General features: G+C 37.5%; 1 protein-coding gene across 4 annotated transcripts in view; it reads left to right on the top strand.

The window, feature by feature from the left end:
• Positions 1–27,761, top strand: part of LOC136257281 (uncharacterized) — a 265,717-nt gene extending 237,956 nt beyond the window's left edge. For all 4 annotated transcript variants that reach the window (XM_066050375.1, XM_066050376.1, XM_066050377.1 and 1 more), the window contains 4 exons: positions 410–2,051; positions 13,399–13,799; positions 18,410–18,700; positions 27,460–27,761. In XM_066050375.1, coding sequence (XP_065906447.1) covers positions 410–2,051; positions 13,399–13,799; positions 18,410–18,700; positions 27,460–27,473 — 2,348 coding nt within the window. In that variant the 3' untranslated portion in view covers positions 27,474–27,761. The remainder of the gene's footprint in view (positions 1–409; positions 2,052–13,398; positions 13,800–18,409; positions 18,701–27,459) is intronic.
• The last annotated feature ends 234 nt before the right edge of the window (positions 27,762–27,995 follow it).

Genomic DNA, 27,995 nt, shown 5'->3' with positions numbered 1-27,995 from the left:
TAGAGTAGTTGAGCGTAATTTTCCGTTCTTTCTCACTCGCAAAGTTGTCGTCCTGCAGGATGCTTCATTGTAGGCAGCCTGGTCAGAGTGATCATCACACGTTCACTTGCCACACCCACTATGAAACTTTGTACTATAAATTTTGTCTGTGATTCTGAACTACAGCCACAAATGTTACTCATAAGAAAATAAGTATATAAAAGATATTGCTGTATATTTTATGTTTCCCTATGCTGGACACTAGATTTTAACTAGCGATAATTATTTTTAATGAATTATGACAACATTACTTATGTATGGCTATATCATGTCTCAAATTTAACAGATGTATCCTTACTATTCTATACTGTTGTACTTATAATGCATAGAATTCATTTTTCACTACACTATTCTCTTTATATTAATGCAGATGTTGAATCTAAACCATCTTCTGAAGATAAGCCACAGACTGAAGATCAACCAACTACTGAAGATAAATCACCTGCTGAAGAATTTGATCAAAAGACTTTGAATGCATACAGAGAGGCACTTAAGAAAGGTTCCCGTTCTTCTAACCAGTTTAAACTGGTAACCCTTGGTGCTGAGGGAGCAGGGAAGACCAGCACCATCAATACCCTCATGAATGAGAAGTTCCTACCTAACCAGGAGACCACTGTTGGTGCCTCCATAAGTTCCTGCAAGGTTACCCGTTCAATAGCAACTTCTAAATGGCAGAAAATAACAGCTACTGCACGAGTTGTAGAAATACCTAAACAGCGGCGTGGTGAGATGAAGTCTGCAATGGCACTAATATCATTAGACCCAACCCCTCAGAGTCCTCCGGTAAATCCTATTGTCCACCAAAAAGCAATCGAGGATCTTAAAATGATAATGGCCACTCAGGATATCAAGAAAGATGAAACGAGAATCATAGTATTTGATATTGGTGGACAAGAAGTATACTATGAAATACACTTCCTGTTTCTGGCAACAGAGGATGTGGCATTGCTGGTCTTTAAGGCATCAATTGGTTTGCATACTCCAGTGAGTCCTCGACAGCACTCAACAAAAGCCACAGAGAAGATTGCTGTCAGAGGAATGAAGACCAATCTGCAAACCATTGAAGTGCTACTTCAGTCTGTTTACAGTCGCGGAGAGGAAGCACCAAAAGGCTCAATTTCACCTCGTGTTCCTGTTGTTCTGATGATTGGTGCTCATGCTGAAGATGTCACTACAGAAGAGAAAATGCAAATGATACAGGAAATTCGGAAACACTTTTATGGTACACCTCTCTTAGAGCATTTGCCGCGATCACCAGAAGATTGTTTTTACTTCATTGGCAATAGCAGACCAGATCAGAGGGTGGTCAATCACCTCAGATCCACTATTGTGAAGGCTGTTGAGTGGGTTATTTGCATTCCGAGGCCTACTTCTTACTTGAGTTTTGAAGAAAAGATATTGGAGCTGAAAGAAGTCAGGATAGAGAAAGCAAGAGCTGTTGCTATCGCCAAAGAAGCAGGCATAGAGGAACAGAATGTCAGTGCTGTCCTTGGTTACTATACCAAAAAGGGAATCTTGCTCTACTTTCCTGAACTAGAATCCTTAAAGAATGAAGTTTTTCTGTTGCCCGAGGAGGTGTCTGATCTTGTCTGTACAGTCATCACAACGCTAGATTGTTATCCTGATACTTGTGACCTCCAACAGTCTCATGATCGCTATAAAAAATATGCACTTCTGGAGGGTAATCTTTTTGATTTTATGCTGTTCCACTGCAAACGGCTGAAAGACAGGAATGTCATCTTGGGCTTACTTGAACAGTTCAGCCTGGCAGCAAAGGTTCCCACTAAAACAAAATTTCCTGGGGAGGAGTGTTTGTCAGAACCTTCTGAGGTTTACATGGTGCCATCACTTCTTGTCTATGACCAAGCTAATGAACTACGTGCAAAACAAACCGATGATATCGCCATTGCTTACTACTTCAGGGGAAAATTTTTGCCTGAGGCAATCTTCAACAAACTGTTGGTGAGGACAATACACTGGTGTTGTGGAAAGAAGCACCATGAAGTGAAGTGGTAAGTATTAATTTATATAATAAATGCAACTAATTTTATGCTGAACTTCAAATCACTTACTTTTCATTGTAAAATACAGTACTTGGTATTTGAAACTGGTCAACTTGTTTTACTTGAGAATAGTTTCTTACTTAGCTCATGGTTTTGTTGAATCGACAGGAAATAGCTAAATAATCATGACACACAATATTTCGTGTGGCTAAGGAAAGCCTATGCATTTGGATGCATGACAGACAAGTGTGTAATCACGAAAATGTAATTTTCATGCATTCTTACCTCAGTAACAGCTAAACAGAAATATAGCCCATTTTTTTGAAGCATTCTGCAGGATGGGACATTGTCCATACAGAGTTTCAGCTAAATCAGTCTAGCCATTCTTGATATATGTGCCTTCAAAATTTACCTCATTTTCTTTGCATTTTTCTTATGCCAGTAATTTTCTTTTTGCATTGCTTACAGAATTGCTACAACTTGCATAAACCGTATTTGATTCTAATTAAACTTGGAGGGTATAAAGTGCTTATTATATTGCATTTATCTTCCAATTTGTGTGCAGAAGTCCATGATAGAGGAAGCTGTCCACAATGTGGGGAGGGGTACTTGCACAATCAACACTTTGGTATTCCAAGACAGAACGTCCATCACTTAACAGATGCAAAGTGTAATGCCCTACAGCCACAGAACCTACAAACAGTTTGAGTATGCATGAGTCCATGTCCATATGGGTTCCTACTAGAGAAATTTTATAATGTGTCATGCTGCTTATGAGTACGTACTAGGGATGCGGTGATTATGCCAGCATAATTTTGGGCATAATAGGTATGCTTGAGAATCAGGAATTATGCTAGTATTTTGAGGTGATTGTATAGCTTTAACAGTAGGAAAATTTGCAGATTGCACAGTTCTGTTAAAAAGATCGAGATACTCTAATAGAGCAGTCAGAAACTCTAATAGAACAGTCACTGAATATTATTTACTCTTATAAAACAGTCACATTGAATGAAATATTCTAATACAACAACCAGCTAAAGAATTCAAGACTATATGAAGCTTAAACATCAATGAAAATGGTCTGATACAGCAATAAAACTGGCATTATTAGCCAATTATGGTGGCATAATTTTGGGAATAATGGGCAATTCTCAAAAGCATAATAGATGACTAATAGAGCACTGCTCAAAAGCATAATGCTCCATTTTTGGGGCATAATAGCCTCATGCCTAGTACATACCTAGCTAGCTATTGTGTATAGTTTGCAAGCTTAATACTAGTTATTCACTATGGCTACTGTAGTTACTGTTGAGTGATCAGCAAAATATATCAGTATAGGTCATGTGATTTAGTCATGGAATTAATCACAGCATAGGTGGCTCCAGGATTTTTGGTGAATGGTTTCTGATCAAGAGCATAGCTAGATTTTTTTTGTGTGAAGACCAAGAAAAAAAGGTAATCACCTGCTGAGAATAACTAGCTATATAAAATATCACTACATAAAGATCTTTATTTATAGCTATAAAGCTTGCTACACTGCTGCTCTGAATACTGTGACTGCTTTATTAGAGTGATTGACTGCTCTATTAGAGTATCTCAATCTGAACATGACCAATTTCTGGAAACCTCAGAAACCCCCCTTGAGCCGCCCCTACACAGTACAGGTACCTCAGTGATCATCTGTTCATTAAAATGCTGGCAGCCTTCCTACAATGTGATGCACATTAAGTAGCAGGGCCAGGCTTAGAGATTCTGGGGCCCTAGGCAAGGTAAACTGGGTAGGATGTGGTCTTAACCTCATTGCTATGCAAAAACATTTAACCCATATATGGCTATGCATAACATACATTTATATGCTTGTTGTGTAAAGACTATCCTAAGCGTGGGCTGTTGTGATACTAGCTATAGCTGCCATCTATGTGTATGCATACTGCTGTTTCTGCAGTGTATTTTATCTCCAACTATACTAAATGTGATTGTGTAAAATCATAACTTATGATTATACACTATTGTACTGCTATGATCATCTTCAATCTTTGCAGAGTCTTGCTATTACTTCAAGCAGTATCAAACCACAACCTGCACACGGAGTAGCCCATCTGGTGATGCCTGATCTCGTGATCACTCCATCCAGTAGCCTCTACTTACAACATTATAGATATTAATGGAATCCATCCAACAAATCTCCAACCTTGTGTTCCTGGTTCAGAACAAAGCTCAAACAAAGTAGCCAACACCATTGCCATAGACTCCACTCTAGCACAAACAGTGACAAAGTATCCGTGATTATTTCAGTGCGCCACTGTGTGCCCCAGAAAATCAGTGCACGCATTCAACTCACACGTGTACAAAGTGACTACTAATGTCCATCAGCAATTGAAAATGATCAACCTCGAGACGTGACTTCCATTGTTCAATTTAAACTACACAATCACATGATTTCTTGCATTGTAGTGGTTAATGACATTAATTCCTAATGTGTATGGCTGCATCCTAGTGTACAGTGCAATGAATATCATGTGCAACCACCAATGCATTCCAGTATACATTAGCTACTATAGAATATCACATGATTCATACTTATCGGCGATGCATACCTCGAGCGATGAGTTGTATCATCTTAAAAGTAAGAGTTACCTAGTGTTATATACTGAATTTGTAGTTTGAGAACTGGGGCCCTAGTTTTAGAGCTTTAAGGGTCCCCTTAGCTCTGGGGTCCTAGGCTCAGCTGCCTACCTTGCCTACCCTTAAGGCTGGCCCTGTTAAGTAGTGATCTATTGACCAAAGTACTAATTGCTACTCTCAATCTATTTAGAGTACCCTTATACAGTTGCTGTTCCCATCCTGTTTAGTCATGAAACACTTTGCTCTAGTCTAATAAATCATCACAATAATCAATTATCTGGAAACAATATCCCAACTCGCTGGTAATATCTTCCAACAGAGCATATCGTAATATTTCAAACAATTCCCATGAGCTTTAAGTGTACGTGAAAGTATAAGAGGGTCACATTGGAAGCTTCGCTAAAGTCATGTGTTGTGTACCTGAATATGTAATTAATTTGTTGCTTTAGTAACCTCCCTTTCCCATGTATATTGGCACTGTTTATTAGTGTAATTACTGTACATTTATGCTGCTGTAACTCCTGCAAAGTTACAAGCCAATTTTGGGAGGCACTGCATGCCCCCATTTTTCATTATTGAAGGACATGTGTTCTCCCTGTTCCACCACCATTGGTAGCAGTGGAGCATAGACACAAGCAGTTTTCCAATGCATTTTTTGTCATGGTTGCAGGTAGCCAGCTGCCCATTTGCTAAAAGTAAGAGTCTGGTGAAATACAATTACTAAATCCTTTTAAACCCTGAAATTTGGGATGTAGTCAATTAACATAATTATGCCACAGTGATGATCGCATACAATTCACAGCAAAACTTTTGTTGAAATCAAAGGTGAATTATCTCCGGATACATTGACTGTCTAATTAAATTCTTTTAAAATGATAAAATTGCACCAGACCTTTACTTTTAGCAAAGTACCAGACTAGCCTGCAGAGTGAACTCTACTGACAGAAACAAATGAAGAATCAATAGCTATACAGATAGGCTATTGATCATAGCATGGACCTTTGACTCTTTGAGATTTGAAAAATCTGAGAGTATTAACTAAGAGGATATATGTAAAACAAAAACTAAATATGTGAAAAACCAGTGATCAAGGTACTCTAAACAAACAGTAGCTGAAAAGTGGAATACTGTGCACGAAAGACATCAAGAAATTGCTCAGCATTCAAGCCAGGAACCTCCATACCTACGATGGTGTAGGAAGCGTCTGTTGCGGACTAAACCTCTGCCACCTGTTGACTTCACATAATATCTACGGTGTGGACCGATCTCTGTAGCTACCCCGTAAATGTCCCATAGTCGAGAGTGATGATTTTGAACTGCAACATGTGACACAACATGAATGTCTGGTAGGTTGTAAGAATGGAGGTTGTAGTATGCTGCAGGAGATTTGAAAGTCTGCTGTGTGGCCTCTTGCACTGGTCAATGCCACTGTGGAAGGAAAGAGCATCAGTGAGCTGGCAGGATATCCTGTACCAGGTGACCAAACAGTTTTTGAGTAGGTGACAAGCCATCCTTCCTTCCGGATGTCAATGAAGAAACTGTTACAACACTCATGGAATGGCAGAGCCCTAGATGATGAGAAATTTTGTAGATTATTATTGCAGTATCACAATACACCTTTACAGTGGCTTCAACCTTGCCATTACACTGCGGGTATCTTGGTGAAGAAAGCTTGTGGAGAAAACCTCAGTGTATAGAAAAGTAAGTAAATGCCTTGGATGTGAATTGTGGTCCACCAACACATGGCATAATTTATATACAAATACTGCCTATATTTACTCTGTACATTTTTGGTGTTTGAACAAATTTTACCTATGCTTAGACAAAATCAGACCGCAAGCCCCAATACTTTTTAGCATTGGAGTCATTAATAGATTTGTTGTCCATTTTTCTCCTTATAAGGACTTTTTTGAATTAATTGTTCAATACTAAGACAGAGTTTGTGTAGGTAGTATTGAAACACTATTTTTACTGTGTCAGACCATTATAGTGTCAAGTATGGCAGAGCAGCAGAAAGACTGTCGGAGAGCTGAGATAACTGAAGTTTTAGAGTGTAGAGAAATGACAGCTGGCCAATTAGTGTAGCAATCAACGATAATTAGGTACGTGTAACATGCGGTCTATGGCAATCTCCTGGAATGGGCGGTCTGGTCATGGCATTTGAACAATTGATTCTCTAGGATGATTGGGAAGATGATCTTGGCAGTGCTGGCAGGAGAGGATGATGTTGTCAATGTGGTCTATTCCTGGCCCGTATACAGAAAGGTGGGCATGTTACTTTGTTCTAACAGAACCCTGATGGGATTCAAGAAGTTGTGACAAAATAACAGGTCAGCGTTTTGTGGGAATAAGGAGTCTGCAGCCATACAAATGAGATCATCATCAATGGTGAGATTTTCTATAGTGCTCCAGTATCGCTTGCAAGCATCTAATTGTTGATTTCTATGATATGTGGAAAGCCATGTGTAATGAAGTGCTAGAGTAGTTGGTACTTAGCATCTTCTTGAGCACTTTTCTGAAATCATCTAGGCATTAGCATAGTGGTTCATTTGATGTGAGAGTTCGTATTTCAGTAATGGATAGGTCTGGCCGACAAAGAATATCTATCTAACTCGGCAAGGCTTTCTTCAGGTGATGGGTCTGCTATTGGGTTTCTTAACAGTGCATCTGGGGCATCATTTTTGTACCTTTCACCCATTCTGCTGTGAAGCTGTATGCCATTACATTGACTTTTAATCTCTGAAGGTGAGTATTCTCTATTTCGTCTAGGCGGTGGTGGTTAAGAATAGAGATAAGTGGATTGTGATCTGTGATGACTTGAAAGTGTTGTAGTCTAGCTAGGAACAAGTGACATTTCGAGGTAGCTCAAGCAGCAGCCAGCATTTCCAATTCTATAATGGTAGAGTGACATTCAGCATTGGTGAGAAATCTAGTTCCTGCAATGTCCAAGTACCGGAGTTATCTTTCTGTTAGAGTATGAATCTAAGGTCTTGATGGCTAGCATTGGTGCATAGTCTAGTGGCTTACTCATGTCAAAAATGACAGCATAGGTGCAACAGTCAGAAATTCTCTAGCAGTTTAAGGAGGCTCAAGGAGTCTGTAAATCCTGATCTTTACAAAAATTATAGCCTAGCTACTACAACATAAAAACTACACAGATTATAGAACAAGCAAGAGTTAGCTTACTGATTAGTAATCATACAAAAGAAGTAGACTAGCTACAGTCAAGTAAATTTTTAAAGTTATTCAATGAGGGAGCATTAACTACGTGATGAGGTAGGTTATTCCATTCATTAATGGCTCTCGCAGTAAAAAATGAAGATCTCACTCTAGTAGATGATTGTGGCTTAAACAGCTTGTAATTACGGCCCCTAGTTATTGATAAACTATTGATGGTTGGTAATTCTGATGAATCTACATTAAGATAATTATGTAGAAGTTGATAAATCATTTTCATATTCCCACGATGCTCTGGTATTTTAGTGATGGCAAATTTAATTCAACAAGACGGTCATCATATGTATAATCCTGACCATTGTGAATCAACTTCGTTGCTCTTCTCTGCACTTATTTCTCTATAATTTTGCTGATCAAGGATATACTGGGGTCCCCAGACAATATTATCATACTCCAACACAGGCTGAATATAAGATTTATAGAGGTTAATAATTGTGTTTTTGTTGAAATTTTGGAAGGTTTTTTGAATAATTGCTAAAAGACAATTGTAACTGTGGTGGTGTGATCATTAAACTTTAGTTGGCTATCTATTTGTACTCCCAAGTCTTTAACAACATTGCAAAATGTGATAGTAGTGCCATCAATTGTATATTCACCAAATCTACATGGTTGTCCCAAGTGTAACCAGTTACATTTACTAATGTTAAACTCCAACTGCCATTCTTAGCCCACTCAGAAAGAACATTTATGTCTCGCTGAAGCTGATGGAATTCATCAATTGTATTAATAGTTCTAAACATTTTAACGTCATCAGTAAATTGAACAATGGAGCTGTTAACAATTAAAGGCATGTCACTTACATAGACATTGAACAGTGTAGGGCCTAAGACTGAGCCTTGAGGCACTCCACTAAGTACATCTGACAATTCTGATTCATGGTTGTTCAGAACAACTCTCTGCTTCCTTCCCATGAGAAAATTCTTAACGCATCCAAGAAATTACTGGATATACCACAGCCTTGCAACTTTGAGATTAACTGCTTGTGTGGAACAGAATCGAATGCTTTAGCAAAGTGAAACAGGATATCAACAGAGTGTCCAATGTCTAATGCTTTCATCCAATCATTCATAGCCAGTAGTAGTTGAGTTGAGTAGGATCTTCCAGAAGTGAAGCCGTGTTGTTGGGGTGGTATTACATTATTAGTCTGCAAGTGTTCCTGGATGTTGTCTTTAATAATAGATTCAATAATTTTACAAATAGACGAAGTCAGACTGATAGGTCAGTAATTACCAATGTGAGAACGATCTCCCTTTTTTAATACTGGAGTTATTAGGGCTTCCTTCCAGCAGCTTGGTAGTATTGAGCACTCCAAGGATTTATTAAACAGGATGGATAGGGGAATACATAGTTCTTGTGCAGACTCTTTAAGACAAAATAATGGCCAACCCTCAGGACCAGGAGCTTTGGTGGGGTTGAGCTTTAAGGCATGAATTAACATACTTCCAAAGCTGCTTAACAATGCAGCTTCTGTTGGATGCCAAGTTGGTTTCATAGTTTCTATGGAGATGTCTAGTGAGGATTGCGTAACTTATTTCTGGATTGACAACAAAGCTGGTAATCTGAATGGTATTTAAAACACTGATATTTATTCCATAGCTTGCATTTTGTGTTCTTCAAATGTAGTGCTGCTCATGTCATGAATAAGTTCTTCTTTTGTCTAGGGGTTTCATAGGGAACACATTCATTTAGTACATTAGTAAGCCTCACAGAAAATTCAGTATATGCAGAATGAATGTCAAGTGGTGTTAGTAAGTCATCCCATTCAATGGAAGCTAGCAATTGACGCATTTTGTCAGTATCTGCTTGATGTATGTTGTAACAAGGTTTAGAAGTATGGTTAGTAGAACAATAAAAATTAAAGTTAAACCAAAGACAAAGAAGGTGATCACTCAAACCTATAACTGGAAAAAAATCAATGCCATCTATCATCTCTTCTTCGTTTGTTAGAATAAAGTCAAGAACATGTGGTTATGAGTTTTGCACAAATCTGGTAGGAGTTTCCACATGTTGAAATAGGTATTTGTCTTGAATGGTGTCCAGACACAGTTGTGAACTGTGACTATTACATGAATTAGATGCCCAAATTATATCTGGGTAGTTAAAATCACCACAGACTAACAAGTGTGAGTGCTCACTTACTTCACCAAGCAAATTACACAAATCAGATGTACTTAGTAAGGAGTCAGAAGAGGGACTTCGATATACACAGCCAACAAGAAGTGAGTCATGACCCATCAGTTTACTTGAAATCCAAATATGTTTATGGTAGAGCTGAAACAGATATCCGTATGATCCGGATATCCGGATAATAATTTACTATCCGGATAGTACTTTGAAGCCAAGCGGATAGTAATAACTTAAAGCCATTTATCTGTCCAACTTTCTCATCACTAGATGAATCAATTTTCATCATGGAGAGTTAGCTAAGCTAGATTATGTGAAGTTAACAGCAGCCTGGTAAGTTAATCAGTTTGCTCGCGACCACGCCCATCGCTAAATTACGAAGCGAGGCTGTGAATGTTGCTGAAGAAGTTGTAACAGAATAGTTATTGCCTTATAAAGAGTTCTTTACGACTAGTTGTACCTGGAAAAAGTCTTGTAGCAACTGCTACATCTTGTATTCATGTTTTCTCCAGCTGCCAATCTTGTTACAGAATACAGACTGTGCAAAGTAACACTGTAACATTACCACAAACCTTTTGCTATCATGTTAATGTTTGTTTGCTTCTAGTACTAGTAAAACAAGGATGTTTACAATAAACTATAAAATGTTTCTATAGCAAGTGATGATGTCACTATCCGTAGGATATCCGGATAGTAAAAGTTGCTATCCATTTCAGCCCTAGTTTATGGTGTGGGTATCCATTAAAGGTGACTTCAGATACTGATAACTTGCTTGTTCCTTTGCTCCTGCGAGACTAGCTCCTCTTTTTCTTCATCCACAGGGGGTATTTTCACTCCATCATCTGAGTTGGTGTTGATTTGTTGAAAGCAAAGGCATCCAGGACTTTCTTTTAGATCTTTGGGATGTCTTTCTCTGTTAGACACTGGCCATACGAATGCTTGGAGGCTGCTGGTTTACTGGATGACTGATTACTTCACTTTCTGGAGGCTATTCCTGCAGGTAAAGGTTGACCACTAGTGGCAGATCTGGCTCTGGTGGTTACGCCACTACGGGATAATGTACAGAAAGGTTTCTTTTTCCATGTTTTGTTTGTTTGGTGGTCCATTCTGATGGTTAACCTCTACCTCATGACACCTGGCTGTGCATATTGATGCACATGCATTACTCTTGTTGATGCACCTCCTGTAATCCTAATGATTCCCTGAATCACCAGGTTTAATCCAAGTTGTGATGCATGCTTGCTTGAGTGTAACATTAACTATTTTTAACTACTTAAACATCATTAATAAATACACGAACCATGGACACACTTTTGTCCTCCTTTGTGTTCCTTGATTACTCCACTATAGCTATTAGTTTGAATGTACTTTTCTGCACTAGCTGTATAGATAGGCTGCTATAAGGCACTTCTCAGTTGATTTTAATGCTACCTAATGTGTGGATTTATCAGTCATTGATAAATACGGCATGCGTCCAGTCACAACTTGCATCATTCTTTCCTTTCATGTATATGCGATGGTAATGAATTGGGTCACTGCAAAAAGTAAACAAACAAATGTAAATAAAAATTAGAAATATTTATATTTGAGTGGGGATCACAGTTTTAAAAAGTAAGGAACTCATTTACACCTGCAGTAACATACCATAAATCGGGAACTTTTTTTAGCTACAAAATAAATTTGATGTGTTATATTTTTGTGAACAGCTCAAACCACAAAAATATTTTACCAGTGAATATTTCTGTAAAGCAAATAATTAAACATGGAGCTATTCATTCTGATGCTGTATTTGCAGTTAGCACACTGTCGAGTTTAAAAGCCAGCACTATAGTAGCACAGCAGCATGCTCTCTACTATTGGTATAATTATAATAGTAGTTGATAAGTGTTTTGTGCACCAGAAAGGAGCATGTAAAATTGATAACAGGTACCTGTTATACAATGAATGTGCAATTCATGCCTGGCTGTGATGGAGCTATAGGTCAGCCTCGACCACTAGACATTATAATTATATTAAAAGTGCAGCTACAGTGGCATGCAAACTTATTTTGGCAGATATTGGAACACTGACAGTAGGCCATCAGTCTTCTGTTTCCAACAGCATAGCGGTTTGACCTCCAAAAAACTATTTCGTTAGTAGAAAATATTCAAGAGCAAAATATTTTGTGTAATTTATTTTCGTTGGTTGAGGCAACCACAAAATATTCTTACTGTTGAATATTTCACGATCTATGGTAAATTTTAATTTCTACTCCTGGTATAGGTATATTATTGAAGCAGGAATTAAATGTCAACTATAGCTGCAGGTGTGCATTACCTCCCACTGTTGCATTGCTTTGTTATCTGTAATCCGTACTCAAATGTAAAATTTCCAATCTTTTCTTGCACTCGTTACAGATGAAATAACTTTTAGGATTTGCCAGGATTTTTCATTATGTGTATAACTTTCCTGGAATATAAATACTATTCTTAAGGTAAGAAAGTAAGCAGGCAAGGCCATAGTACATGGTTAAACCAGTCAAATCAAAGCCCGGCTATTATAAATAAAGCAGCATCACACACCATACAATATTTAACTAACCATTACTACACTACTACATTGTAATTCATAGCCTGGTGCCACTATTCTAGTTGCTAGCTTGCAGCATAAACTCCCTTGTCATGTGATCTGAGTAAATAGATTAAAATACATGCTTGAAATGAAGATTGAGTGGTGACATGTGAGAGCATGGCTTCAAATTCAAGAACAGTATTTTCTTCTGTTTGCCTCCTAGACATTGAAGTTGGAGATATGCCAAACCAACCAAAACTGCAACATCCGCCTTTAAATTACCAGTAGGTGGGTGGACAACCTTTATTACTACATAAGGATCACTTTTATGCATAGTTTATGCAGACATTAGATGTTTACTTAATTATGGCTAATTTATCTGCTGAAATCACTCCAGATGCCATCTTAAGGAATGTAAACTTCAACCTTTTCCTGGGAAGGGGAGGGGGAATTCTCCCAGACCCTCCTGGAGAGAGCATGCTTCACATGCTCTGAGTGCACTTTGTGCACTATGTGAGTCCTCCAAACCTTTTATACCTTTCTCCACTACTAAATCGATGGCCTGACCACTCCTACACTGTCTGCCATGGCCCTGAAGCAAACACAAAGATCACAATTTTATTGCTGTTGACAACTTACAGTAAGTAAGAAATAATGACAACAACAGCCAGTAATGTAATAAAATGTATAGAAGAGGATATTAGATAGATAAAATATATTTGAATGAAATTTTTGGATGCATGTGACCTTAGCTACTGTCAATCATGAAGTTTACCTGTGTATATTGTAGTTACATGTTTTGTATAATTCCTCTTTACAGTATCAATCGTGGCTTTGGATACTTCTTGCTTGAGAGAGGAGTATGGCAGTCATTTAAGCTGCAGCTTTGCCAGTCTGCATACTGCATAAAATGCTTCATAACTATTCACCATCATGAGTCTCAGCAGCCTCCAGATGACCTCTTGAAGCAACGCCAAGATCTGCTTTGTTTTCTGACAGCTTCCATCAAAGAGCTGAGTAAGCCTCATATGCCTGATTCCAAACTACCTGTAACATGTTTGGAGTGCCCATTTCATGAAGATGATCATCTCCCACACATTCCACTGGATATTACAAAAAAAGAAATGCTTGTCTGTAAGCTTGGAAGCAGTGTCCAATTAATCAATGAAAACTATTACAAGGCTTTGTATGAATCCATCAAATCTGCACCACCAAAGACAGGCAAGTGTGCTTTATATTAATGTTAATGTTGAAATTGTTAACCATGCAAAACCACCAAAAGAGTGTGGCCTTTAAAAGATTGGTTGAAAATGGTTATGAAATCAAAAGTGGCAGCCAAGAAAAGTCTGAAATGATTGATCAGTTTTAATAATGTATTATAGATTTTATTTGGTGTTATTTATACTTAAACAGAGCACATATTTTCGAGAACTCCCACAGAGAATGTTCTACAACAATCTAGATTTCCTAATGCTATAGATCTATGAAATTATGACCTTTTACTGTTGTGTAGTTTTAAATTACAATAAGTTTCATTTATAAGGATGAGCTGACTACTATGGATCAGTAGTTAAGGTTTTGAGAGTTAGGTATGGAGGTCCTTGGTTCAAGTTTGTACAACTTTTAGTCAATATTTTTGTGCTCCTTGGTGACTATTCTCCTGCACCATAATTTTTTCTTTGTAGCTCTGTATCGCTATGATTTCTTTTAAATTACAATAGGCTTGAATGATGATGGTTATCCAGTGCACACACCAATTTTCACACCATCCCTTTTAGTGGTTTACCCTAACATGCGTAAGTACAGTAGGTCTTTTATATATAATTATAACCATGCATAACTTTATAAGTATCCATCATATTTACACCAAACTTACAGTAGTAAGTAGATTCACCACAGGCCTAGTACATCCTTGATGCAATGGCGGATCCAGGATGGGGCATTTAGGGAAAATTCCCCCTCCCCACCTTGTGGAGAAGCTAGCCATAGCTACTTCTGAATAAAATACTAAACTTTGTCAGGCCAAGATCGGTTTTGCTATAAAGCTTGTGAAAATATGCACATTTTAGTAGAATTTCACCTGAAATCAAAGCAAACCAGTCAAACTAGTAGTGAAATTGTTACCCAGCCCCTTTCATGAGTACTAAGCTCCTCTAAAAATAATTATCGTGTTGCTGTTGTTTAAGACATTCGAAGCCTTTTGAACAGCTTTTACGACTTCATAACCATCTGCAAAGGCCAAAATGGCAAATTTCAACAGTGAGACACTATAGAGAGGTGAATATTTGGTGCTTCAAAAATGCAGCAACTAACAAGAGAATATGGCTTTCCCCAACCACCTACAACTTAGCCTATTTGTGCCCCTCCCCTTGCCAGCTCCTGGATCTGCTCCTGTGATGCATACTCAGGCAAACTAGTTGTGCATTTGTGTTTATATGGGTCTTTGTAAAGTGTGCGAAAGGAAGAACAGTTAGGCCTTGGGAAAAAAATTAACCTAACTTTGTGCACTTCATGGGTTTTCTCCATCTTGTCAATAAATAATATCCATGGTGTGGTGTGCCAGGTTTCTTGGTCATGTGTCTTGATTTTTAGTTTCCATCACGTGCATGCACCTCATGATATTTTCACACGATTATCATTACAGGTTACCATTAGCTACACTGTAATTGTTACCATGCAGCAAATCATTATCGCACGCATACAAAGTAAAGGAGTACTTCACATTTAATCCTAATACATTATAAAATTTACACAGTTTTGGAAACCATATAATATTATGTTGTATATAGCTAACCATAAGTGCTTGTATACAAGCATAAAGAAAAGTCAGGAATTTAACAAGGATGCTACACCTGCAGATTATTAAATCCCTATAATATTTTAGTCTAATCGCATGACTGAGTTAGGGATTAATTGTCCACTAGTATATCTGCAAGTTTACTGCTAGCCATGACAAAAATTTGACCTTTTTACACGAATAAGTGTTCATTAACCCGTGGATATAAAATATTGGATTCATAGCAATGTAGTACTTGACTTCACTTTATTCTCTTTATTTTGTACTAGAGATCAGTAATCTCCAATTAAATACAGTACTATACCATTTTGTTTTGATGTGGTATACCAGTCAAAATTCATGTTACAAAAATGTACAGTAATAAAAGTAGTAAAATAAGCATTATAATAAGTTGAAAATTGATGAGTACAAATGTAGGCTGATCATTATTTTATTTATTTATTTATTTATTTATTTATTTATTTATTAGAAATTACCCGACAGGGTTTTAATGCTAATGTACAGGTACACGTTATGTACACATAAGTGCCTGGTTTAAGTTACAATAGGTGCTAGGTTACAATGAGTGCTAAGTTACAATAGGTGCTAGGTTACAATGAGTGCTAAGTTACAGTAAATGCTAGATTACAATGAGTACTAAATTACAATGAGTGCTAAGTTACAGTAAGTGCTAAGTTACAATAAGTGCTATAGATTACAATGAGTACTAAATTACAGTGAATGCTAAGTTACAATGAGTGCTAAGTTACAGTAAATGCTAGATTACAATGAGTGCTAAGTTACAATGAGTGCTAAGTTACAATAAGTGCTAAGTTACAATAAGTGCTAAGTTACAATTACAAAATAGGAGTAGTTAATTGTTTAAATGTTTCAAGATCAATGGTAGATAGATTAGGGATACATAGATTGTTCCATTGGGGAATAGTTCTGGGTAGGAATGAATAGAAATATGTGTTTACTGAAGATTGTATATGATTAAACTTCTGATTGTGATGGGCTCGGGTAGCAATTTGATTTAATGATGGCAGACAGTGATTTGGGACAAGTAATAAAAGATTAACTATCTTGTACAATAGGATGAGGCGTGCTTACTTTCTACATTCTAGTAAAGATGGCCAGTTTAGTTCATTTTAACATATCTGTGATACTGTCACAGTAGTGTCTATTCCAAGGCTTTTTAAAGACAAAATGAGCAGCTCGTTGTAACAGTTGAGGGGTCCAACACTGTGAAATCCCGTATGCTCCCTGCTCTAACCTCCGTGTTTCTCTGTAAATTGGAGAAGATTATCCGTAAACCATTACTTGCGTGGGCAGAAATCAGCAGAAATCAATCCGGAAATCAGAAATCTGGACATCTCGTACGCTCTTTTCAAAGTGTCGGACCCCTCGGTAATAGTGCCTTTTGATGATTTGAAAAGCAATAAAGTTACAGAGTTATAAAGTAAAATTCCAGTTTAAAATCATGTGAGTGATACTCTAATAGAGCAGTCACCGCAGGATAAAAGTGTACTTTAATAGTATACAAATATTGTTACCAGAGCTCAAACTAGGGCCCTTCATGCCTAATATCCATTTCCTATCCACTAAACTATGCAATCTTGGCAGATTAACTTTCAACTTTGTAAATAAAATTCTGGTTTAGATCTGCTTTACAATTTCATTCATCTACTAATAAAGTTCTAGAACATTTCTATTAGAAGGCTTCTTGAAAAATGTGTGCTTATTACATTAAGAAACCAAATTAACCAATACAAAAGAAGTGAAAAATCCACACAATAAAAACAGCTAAGTTGTGAAAAAATTAATGGTGTGAGTTTCAAAATGGTGGCAAACACGAAATCACCACAATTGATGTTAGCTAATGCTAATAAGTTTTAATTAACAGCTGTGTGCATTAATAAAATTATTATTTAACAATATGGACCTTATCTGCAATGACGTCAAAGCACAAAATGGCGACCGATAGTGTGGGCACTTTTGTACAGAAGGTATTGGGAGAGATAGCGGTTCGCTATGTTAACGTTTACATACTGTAGCAAGGGGCAAGGTGAGGCATACATACTTAATTACAAGACAAATGCGTGTGGTTTTGCATTGATAGCAAACTTAAGTCTGGTTTCGTCTGGTAGGACTATTTCACATCACCACATCACGCTAACTAGCCTTTTACCTTTATTATTCAATAGTTCCATGTCGTGAAATCCGCAAACAAAACTCATTTTAGTGATTACGTATGAAGTGCCCACACTAGACACGGCCATTTTGTCAATTATGATGTCATTGCAGATAAGGTCCAAATATTGCACAGCCACTTCTTAGCTGCCATGTTTATCACAACTTAATAATAATAATAACATAATAATTGCTTTACAAAATTGTGGTACAGCTACACACATACAGAAAAACTTTGGTTTGCAAGGGACATACAATTCTGAGGGTCTACCAGGCACCAGCTCTGGTAGCCTATGTAGTTAACTAATTTATCTAATTACAACTATCTGTAATTAAGTTACAAGTAACTATAATTGCTTGGTGCAGGAGTCTTGGAGCATCACGAACAAGGGCACAGGTAATGAAATCTACATGGAGTGTTGTCAAAATTGGTTAGAGAATGATTGCATAGAAATTTCTTCAGCTTTACTTGCTTAATTCTGAAGATTGAGACCAGTCAATGATTGGTAGGGAATTCCACAATCTGGGTAGGTGATAAAAATATGAATTCATAATAGGGCTGTCTTGGGGCAGAGCTTGGTACCAGCAGATCTTGTAATACCAGTAGTGAATTTAGTACACTGTAGGTCGAATTTATCAGATGGATGTTTGATGGATTTGTGGGGACACCGCTCAAGTATTCCAAGCATAAAATGAGAACATAATATCTAAATTGTAATACAACAATTACTGACCTCAATAAAACCAGACCTGAGTGTTATGTGACCACTCTATTAGATGAATTCACTTTAAGTTGCAGGGTTATGCTTGCTATAATAATAATCAGAAAAAAGTACATTATATTCTTCTTGTATATATACAGGTGCCATTGATTGTGCCAAGACAGCACAGAAACTCATAGGTGCCTACAATAAGCTGATCAAGCTGCCAATCAAGTCAATGCTGCCACAGCTTTACTGCAACAAAGTGATAACAGAAGGGCAGAAGAAGAAAATTGAAGTTAAAGAGCTGGAGAGTGACGGGATGCAGTGCTTTCTTGATGAGGTGCTGATATTGAGTCTAGAGCTGGATATGACAGAGATATACAACAAGTTCATTAAGATATTGGAGGACAGTGATGATTTGATTCAGCGTGGAATGGCTAAGAAAATAGGTGAGGTCGGATATCTATGAACATTTGTATATTTTTCTTAAGCATTTAATGTATTTGACTAGCTTTGTATATATTTGATAAACAACGCTTCTAGCTAGCTACATTTCATATTATTAATGATAGTAAGATACTGCCAATTCCAACTTTTAGGCTTAATTTGATGTCCTACATTTTGCTACCCACTTTTACTCATAGTTAAGTGATAGTTAACCAATATCCAATTGTAAGTGTCTACAAGTTACACATGTGGTAGTACTATTGGCTATACATAGCACAAGTCAAAGCTACCAACCAGACAGATAAGCTAAAGCTCTTAATTAGCTTATTATTATTATTATTTTGTTTAGGGTATGGTTTGTGGTTGCCACAAACCATCAACTTGATTATTATCTAAGTATATGCCACAGCCTATAACACCAGCATCCCTTCAGAGGCTGAAAATTGCTTGTTTTACCATAATCAGAAATTGGTTGTAATAGAAGATAATTAAGGTACAGTGTATTCAACCTCACATGCAGTACTGCTCAGCTGAATACCAATTCAATAAATGGTACAACTCAACAGGATGTTGTTTATAGTAGACAATTGTGCTGCTTACAACTATTGTAGACATGAGGTTATTATGCTTGCCACAAATTTTTACCGTCGATTGCTGTATTATTCAATTACATTAATGCTTCTACAGTATTCTGTTAGCTGATTATCTATACTAGATAGAGTATTGTGACTGCTAAGTAATGATTGTGTGACTCTGAACTATTAGATTGCTCTTCTAAATCTTTTCTAACAGGAATTCGCAAATATTTTCTTGTTGTTGAAACTTTTCAAATGGTTTAAAAATTCCAGAATACTTCCCCATACAGTATGCCGCCTCCCTAATTGCAATGCTGAAAAAAATTATGTGGGACAGCATTAATAGTTAGACCAACAATAAATGCCAGGATAGTAACGCTTACCGGGATTGGAAATGGAAGTTACGCACATGATAATTTTATGTAGCAACAATACAGTGGGTGGCAAATCTCTTTGAATCTATCCGTGTATTGCCTTCTCTACTTCTGAGTGTGGCAGACTGCTTCGTACAGCACATACAGTGGAGCTTTTTCAAAAGTATTACATCACTAGAGTATAGAAATAGCTGGTATTTTAATATCGCCACTCAGAGTTGAAACTGGAGTTGTATTGGGCTGTGTCACCCATAACTAAGAGTGCTGCTTCATTGGAACACCCCTAGACAACTAGCAAAGCTTAATTTAGTTAGGTCATTTTTATTACAAGCTGTTTGAAGTGTTTTATGCATTAATCTGGTTGTAATTGTCTAACTGTCACCTTTTGGTATGTTTTAAGATAAAACTCACTCTGTGTTTTGGTTTCCTTTTGGTACATGTGTTTCCCAGTCAAAGCACAAAACCATTTAAAATTTGATATAGTGACTCCTACTGTAGTTCCTTCCTTTATGTGCTCCAACTATTGATGCAACAAAATGACACTATATGTTCTGCTTACAGCAATGATTCTGGACAGTACATAACACTTTGCATAGTAGTACAATGAGGTGAAATATTATGTCAAGCGAAACACGGATACCTATAACCACTGGTGCTCAGTGATATGCCAATAATACCATTTATTGTGATAAATTAATATAACTGGTTATCATACCATGACAGCCTTTGATAATTGGTTTATCAAAATACCAATATATCAAGTATAGGATTGCTTTTAACCCAGCCTTTGGTGTTTAATTACTCAATTTGTTGATGGTTTAGTGGACAGACCCTAAACAAAAACTTGAAGTTGTCACATTTCAACACATGCCTACTGAACTACTTTCTTTGGCTTTTAGGATGCATACCACTTCATATTAGGCCCAAAAAAATTAATGATGCAATAGTTACAGTAACAAGCTAACTATATATCAAGACACACGGTAGTGTGTCGTGCGGCCCAAGAAGCCGGCGTGCCACCCGTGAGTATATTAACAGGAAGAAAATGCAATTTTCACACCTATGTAGCTATGTGATCCCTTCTCCGATTGGAACCAAATTTGCTAGACAGGTGCCAGCCAGCAAGGGGAGTCTACACACTAAATTTGAAGAAAATCGCTCCAGCCATTTCCGAGATACGAGCGAACAACATTTCGTTTTAATTTCTTCGTTTTTTTCTTCTTCTACTTCTTCATTTCGCACACTTCGCAAAACCGCCATAAAACACGAATGCGTGCTCGGATCGGGCTGAAATTTGGCACACTTAATGGGTCCATTACGGCGGATCTCTGTACCAACTTTAGTAGGAATCCGATGAACATTCACGGAGTTATGACCGATTATATGCGTATAATAAGGTCGAAGGTCTGTCACGCCTACAGGGTAAACTCCTTTGAGGAATCAGTTGCAAATTGATATGTAGGTGGAGCAACCATCGTAGGAGTGCCTTTTTGTGGTTTGAAAGGAATCGGGATAAAGACCATGGAGATATGACACAAAACCCAACCTGTGTCAAAATTACGCGATCGATTTTTATGAATAAAAAAACTATTAGTTTTCGTGTCTACCAGGCAAACCACTTAGAGCAACGAGCTGAAAATCAGTATGTAGCTGGAATAATCATCATAGAAAGTCCTTGCAGTAGTACAGAAGAATCGGATTACAAACCACTGAGTTGTGATTCGAAAGACAACTACGTGTAGCAAATGCGAGATCGAGATACTCTAATAGAACAGTCACCCTAATAAAGTATTCAGCTGCATTTATAATTTACTCAATTATATTACATTGCAAGTTATTCTGTAGGGAATTCAACTACAAACAAATCACGCTGTAGTCAGATCAGCCAGAAGAAGGTACCTAATAGAGAGTTCAGCTACAAAGAAACCATCATGTAGAGAGTTCAGCTCAAACAAATTGCCCTGTAGAGAGATCAGCTAGAAGAAGTTACCTTGTAGAGAGTTCAGTTACAAAGAAACAATCATGCAAAGAGTTCAGCTGCAAACAAATCACCCAGTAGTAAGTTCCGCTATGAACAGATCACACTGTAGAGAGTTCAGTTAGAAACAAGTCATCTTGTAGAGAGATCAGCTAGAAGAAGTCACATTGTAGAGAGTTCAGCTACAAAGAAACTACCATGTAGAGAGTTCAGCTGCAAACAAATCACCCTGTAGAGAACTCAGCTACAAACAAATATGCCCTGTAGAAAGATCAGCTGGAAGAAGTTACCTTGTAGAGAGTTCAGCTAGAAACAAGTCACCCTGTAGAGAGATCAGCTAGAAACAAGTCACCCTGTAGAGAGTTCAGCTAGAAGAAGTCACATTGTAGAGAGTTCAGCTACAAAGAAACTACCATGTAGAGAGTTCAGCTGCAAACAAATCACCCTGTAGAGAACTCAGCTACAAACAAATATGCCCTGTAGAAAGATCAGCTAGAAGAAGTTACCTTGTAGAGAGTTCAGCTACAAAGAAACCACCATGTAGAGAGTTCAGCTGCAAACAAATCACCTGTAGAGAGTTCAGCTAGAAACAAGTCACCCTCTAGAGAGATCAGCTAGAAACAAGTCACCCTGTAGAGAGTTCAGCTAGAAGAAGTCACATTGTAGAGAGTTCAGCTGCAAACAAATCACCCTGTAGAGAACTTAGCTACAAACAAATATGCCCTGTAGAAAGATCAGCTAGAAGAAGTTACCTTGTAGAGAGTTCAGCTACAAAGAAACCACCATGTAGAGAGTTCAGCTGCAAACAAATCACCTGTAGAGAGTTCAGCTAGAAACAAGTCACCCTCTAGAGAGATCAGCTAGAAACAAGTCACCCTGTAGAGAGTTCAGCTAGAAGAAGTCACATTGTAGAGAGTTCAGCTACAAAGAAACTACCATGTAGAGAGTTCAGCTGCAAACAAACACCCTGTAGAGAACTCAGCTACAAACAAATCGCCTGTAGAAAGATTAGTTAGAAGAAGTTACCTTGTAGGGAGTTCAGCTACAAACAAATCACCCTGTAGAGAGTTCAGCTACAAAGAAATCATCATGTAGAGAGTTCAGCTGCAAACAAATCATCCTGTAGAGAGTTCAGCTATGAAAAGATCACCCTGTAGAGAGTTCAGCTAGAAGAAGTCACCTTGTAGAGAGTTCAGTTATAAAGAAACTATGCACCATGTAGAGAGTTCAGCTGCAAAAAAAATCAATCACTCTGTAGAGAGTTCAGCTAGAAGAAGTCACCTTGTAGAGAGTTCAGCTGCAAATTAATCACCCTGTAGAGAATCCAGCTACAAACAAATCACCCTGTAGAAAGATCAGCTAGAAGAAGTTACCTTGTAGAGAGTTCAGCTACAAAGAAACCACCATGTAGAGAGTTCAGCTGCAAACAAATCACCTGTAGAGAGTTCAGCTAGAAACAAGTCACCCTGTAGAGAGATCAGCTAGAAACAAGTCATCCTGTAGAGAGTTCAGCTAGAAGAAGTCACATTGTAGAGAGTTCAGCTACAATGAAACTCCCATGTAGAGAGTTCAGCTGCAAACAAATCACCCAGTAGAGAACTCAGCTACAAACAAATATGCCCTGTAAAAATATCAGCTAGAAGAAGTTACCTTGTAGAGAGTTCAGCTACAAAGAAACCACCATGTAGAGAGTTCAGCTGCAAACAAATCACCTGTAGAGAGTTCAGCTAGAAACAAGTCACCCTGTAGAGAGTTCAACTAGAAGAAGTCACACTGTAGAGAGTTCAGCTACAAAGAAACTACCATGCAGAGAGTTCAGCTGCAAACAAATCACCTTGTAGAAAGTTCAGCTATGAACAGATCACCCTGTAGAGAGATCAGCTAGAAACAAGTCACCCTGTAGAAATTCAGCTAGAAGAAGTTACCTTGTAGAGAGTTCAGCTACAAAGAAACCACCATGTAGAGAGTTCAGCTGCAAACAAATCACCCAGTAGAAAGTTCAGCTATGAACAGATCACCCTGTTGAGAGTTCAGTTAGAAACAAGTCATCCTGTAGAGAGATCACCTAGAAGTATCACCTTGTAGAGAATTCAGCTACAAACAAGTCATCCTGTAGAGAGATCAGCTAGAAGAAGTTACCTTGTAGAGAGTTCAGCTACAAACAAGTCATCCTGTAGAGAGATCAGCTAGAAGAAGTTACCTTGTAGAGAATTCAGCTACAAACAAGTCATCCTGTAGAGAGATCGGCTAGAAGAAGTTACCTTGTAGAGAGTTCAGCTGCAAACAAATCACCCAGTAGAAAGTTCAGCTATGAACAGATCACCCTGTTGAGAGTTCAGTTAGAAATAAGTCATCCTGTAGAGAGATCACCTAGAAGTATCACCTTTAGAGAGTTCAGCTACAAACAAATCACCTGTATGGATTTCAGCTGCAAACAAATCACCCTGTAGAGAGTTCAGCTACAAAGAAATCATCATGTAGAGAGTTCAGCTGCAAACAAATCATCCTGTAGAGAGTTCAGCTATGAAAAGATCACCCTGTAGAGAGTTCAGCTATAAGAAGTCACCTTTTAGAGAGTTCAGCTACAAAGCAACCACCATGTAGAGAGTTCAGCTGCAAACAAATCACCCTGTACTACAAACAAATCCCGTGTAGAGAGACCAACTAGAAACAAGTCACCCTGTAGACAGATCAGCTAGAAGAAGTTACCTTGTAGAGAGTTCAGCTGCAAACAAATCACCCTGTAGAGAATTCAACTACAAACAGATAACCCTGCAGAGAGTTCAGCTAGAGTCAAGTCACCCTGTAGAGAGAATCCTGTAAAGAGTTCATCTACGTACAAGCAGATCACCCTGTAGAGAGTTCAGCTACATTTCAAGCCACCTAGTAGAGAGATCAGCTGTAAATTATCCTGTGGGGATTAATTGACATGTAATAAATATATCCAAGAGTTCATAATATAATGAACTCTTGATATATGCATTATATTTATAATTTGTACATTTACTGATAAAATCAGAATGAGTTAAAGTATTTATAAAATCTGCTTCATCTTTTTCTTTTTCTTGTGGTAAAGAAAAATATATAGGTTAAAAAGCCCCAAAGCTGGCCATAGGCCGGCTTTGGGGTATACAAATACAAAAAGAAGTGAAATCTAATCAAAAACAGCCAAGCTGTAAAAGAAGGAGTGCGGCCCTTGAAAAGGCTATAATGAAAAAAGATGTGAAATCCAAGGTGGCGGCCAAGAAATGGCTGTGATGGTAGGTTAATGGTAAAAATTTTAATAACAACAATTCAGGTGAATTTGGTGCCGCTTGGTCTTGGCACAAAATTCACCTGAATTTTCGTTATTAAAATTTTTACCATTAACCTACCATCACAGCCATTTCTTGGCCGCCACCTTGGATTTCACATCTTTTTTCATTATAGCCTTTTCAAGGGCCGCACTCCTTCTTTTACAGCTTGGCTGTTTTTGATTAGATCAATATACCATGATGTTTTCCTGTTATTAATATCGTGTATTCAAATTTCAATGCTGCCAAGCACTAGTAACCACAACCTCCATTTCCAATCCTGGTAAACATTAATACTGTATATCTATGCAGGAATCTGGATTCTGTATATCCCATATTTTCATCTTACAGTTTCTGTGGCAATACAAAGCATGACAATCACGTGCCTGTAACAATGACAATATATTCACTTTTCCCAGACAACGATGAAGCAGTATTGGTTAGGTAAAACAAAGCTCAATCCAGCCTTCAGATTGACCTGAAACACTTCCAACAAGCTGCTATATATGAAATTTTAAAAAGTTATTAAACAGAATTTTCTACTGACTGACTGACTGACTGCCTGACTGATGCCTTCAGACAAGCATAACTTGATAATAGCTAAGGCTAGGGGCTCGATTTATTCAGTGTTCGACATCTAGCGATGCCTTTAGGCACACCGCAGTACGTACAATGTATTCTTCATGGACTTACGGGTGTTCTCCTTTGTGTCCCATTCACCTTTGTTGACAGCAAAACGTGTCAGTTTGGTGGAAGCATGTGATGGCTTCCCTTTGTAATGGATATTTTTCATAGTGGTTACTTTGATTGCAGCGGTACTTTCAAACAGTTCTTGATTCATAAAGCTGGGCAACAGGTAAACATAGCTGACAACAAAGCATAATGGATACTTCACTTTTCTGAAAATAATTGATAGCTGGGGCATGCAGTGCCATTTTTTTCTTTTGACGCAGTATGTGTGGGTTAACCAGTCATAATAATTTTACATTTTAAAAAGTTAACAAACAAGTACACAAAATATTGGAATTTTCAACTAGAGTAGGGACCATAACAAATCAATAAAAATTACTGAAACCAGGTGGAGTAGTGCACAATATTAAATCACAGTAAACAATAAGAAGTGTTATATCTCTACTGTGCTCAAGATACCATAATGGAAATGCACAGTAGGGATATAGCACTTTTTATTGTTTTACTGTGATTTAATGTCATGCACTACTCCAGCTTGTTTCAGTACTTTTGTTCGATTTGTTATGGTCCCTACTCTAGTTGAAAATTCCATTTGTGATGGCTTGATCCTAGAGTGCTGTTGAGGACTGCTCTATTAAAAGTTTTGATTGTTTTTAGCTCTGGCAACTTTTAATGCCACTGGCCAGCTGAAACACAAGACTAAAGACATAAACAGCCTTGGACAGTTCTCCAGATATCTTCTACATACATTTCTTTAATATTTAGTGACATGGGTGGTCTTGAGAGCCCAATGTTAAGGCTGGAGACACCATTCTACCAACTTGGCCATTATCTGCTCAGATATCAATCACCCTGCTACCACCCATGCAAATACCATTGTGAAAACAGTTGTTCGAAATCATGGTTATTGTCAATAATTAGCTTGCTGTGGATTAAAGTGAAATAAACACTGGTTGGCACCTTCACAGTGAAAATTTCAAACTCATAGCTTTTGTCCTTCTCAAGATATACTGGATTGAAATGTTTAAAATCGTGTATCTTGCAATCTATAGATGCACGTAGATTAACGGTTTTCCCAAATTAGGTCACATATTGCTTTATAATCAGGCTGAACGTAGCTGAAAATGAAGCGTGATGGCAAACAAATTTCAATGATCACTAATCAAACTTAAATCTCCTAGTTTTTTTGTACTTATTGCTGTTATTTGATTGCACAGCTTAACGTGGTAGTTGAAAATGGTCTAACTCTAACCATCACATTCATGAGAGCAGTAACATTTTTCTTAGCTATGATAGTTGCACACAAAATGTAAACAAAAAGGCTCTGGGAGGTGTGATACACATGTTGTTAGACGTTCCGCACATTTTATTGTTAAATTGTATATTATACATTACTGTTATTTAGTGCTGAGCAATAGTAAAAATTTTACTATCACGATAGTTACTCATTAAATATCGCGATAGTGAATACTATCCCGATAGTTTATGAAACGCTTTGCTCTTAACAAAGTCTTAGTTATTTTCAGCCATATTTTGCATGCACAGGACATTTGTTAATTAACTGTGTGGGTGGCCGATGAATATGGACTTTTGGTAAAGCTTTTACACAATACAGGCCACTCCTTTGTAAGAAAGTTGGTAATACTGACTGATAGAAGGGTTAATAATACCACTTTAATGCAGATATGAGCTTATCATAAATATCGCGATAGTGATATCCCTACTATCGCGATAACGATAGTGATTTACTATCGCGATATATCGCACTATCGATACTATTGCTCAGCCCTACTGTTATTGTTATAATAATTTCTATGATATTCATTGGAACATGGTTGCTGTATTCCATAGGACCATCAAGCTAGAAAACTTCACAAACAGTTTATAACTAAGTAGTGTAGAGCTGTTTTATACTGCAGCATTTTGAGTTGTGTTATACATAGTTATCTTTCTACAGTACATTAGTTTATCACACATCATTACACAATATGTATAAGGTATACACATTCATACAACACACAGTATATACTGTATACTGTAATTAGAAACATTGGTAGCTAATATACATGTAAGATCTGATAGCTGTACACATGTATATTGAATATTAGTTAGCATACTTTTTGCCTTAATTATGTAACAAAGAAGGACAACATCAGCCAAAGAATGTTTTTCAGCTGCGTTCTGCATATTCTGACACATAATTCACCTAAACTGTACCTTTTTGTTTTTCTGGCACATTCTTATGTGCTCACTTGTCATCTACAGTGTTCAGATAAACAACATCTGTGTAGAGGTCATGACTGTTGAGGTCAAAGTTTTGATCAGTGTCACTTCCTTATCTTCTTTAGATTCTTCATGTCTGAGGATACACTGGCCATTGCACTGTT

This window comes from Dysidea avara, chromosome 6, assembly GCF_963678975.1.
Source record: "Dysidea avara chromosome 6, odDysAvar1.4, whole genome shotgun sequence".
Classification (NCBI taxonomy): Eukaryota; Metazoa; Porifera; class Demospongiae; order Dictyoceratida; family Dysideidae; genus Dysidea; species Dysidea avara.
The sequence above is the reverse complement of the archived record's forward strand: the minus strand, read 5'-3'. Positions and strand labels throughout refer to the sequence as shown.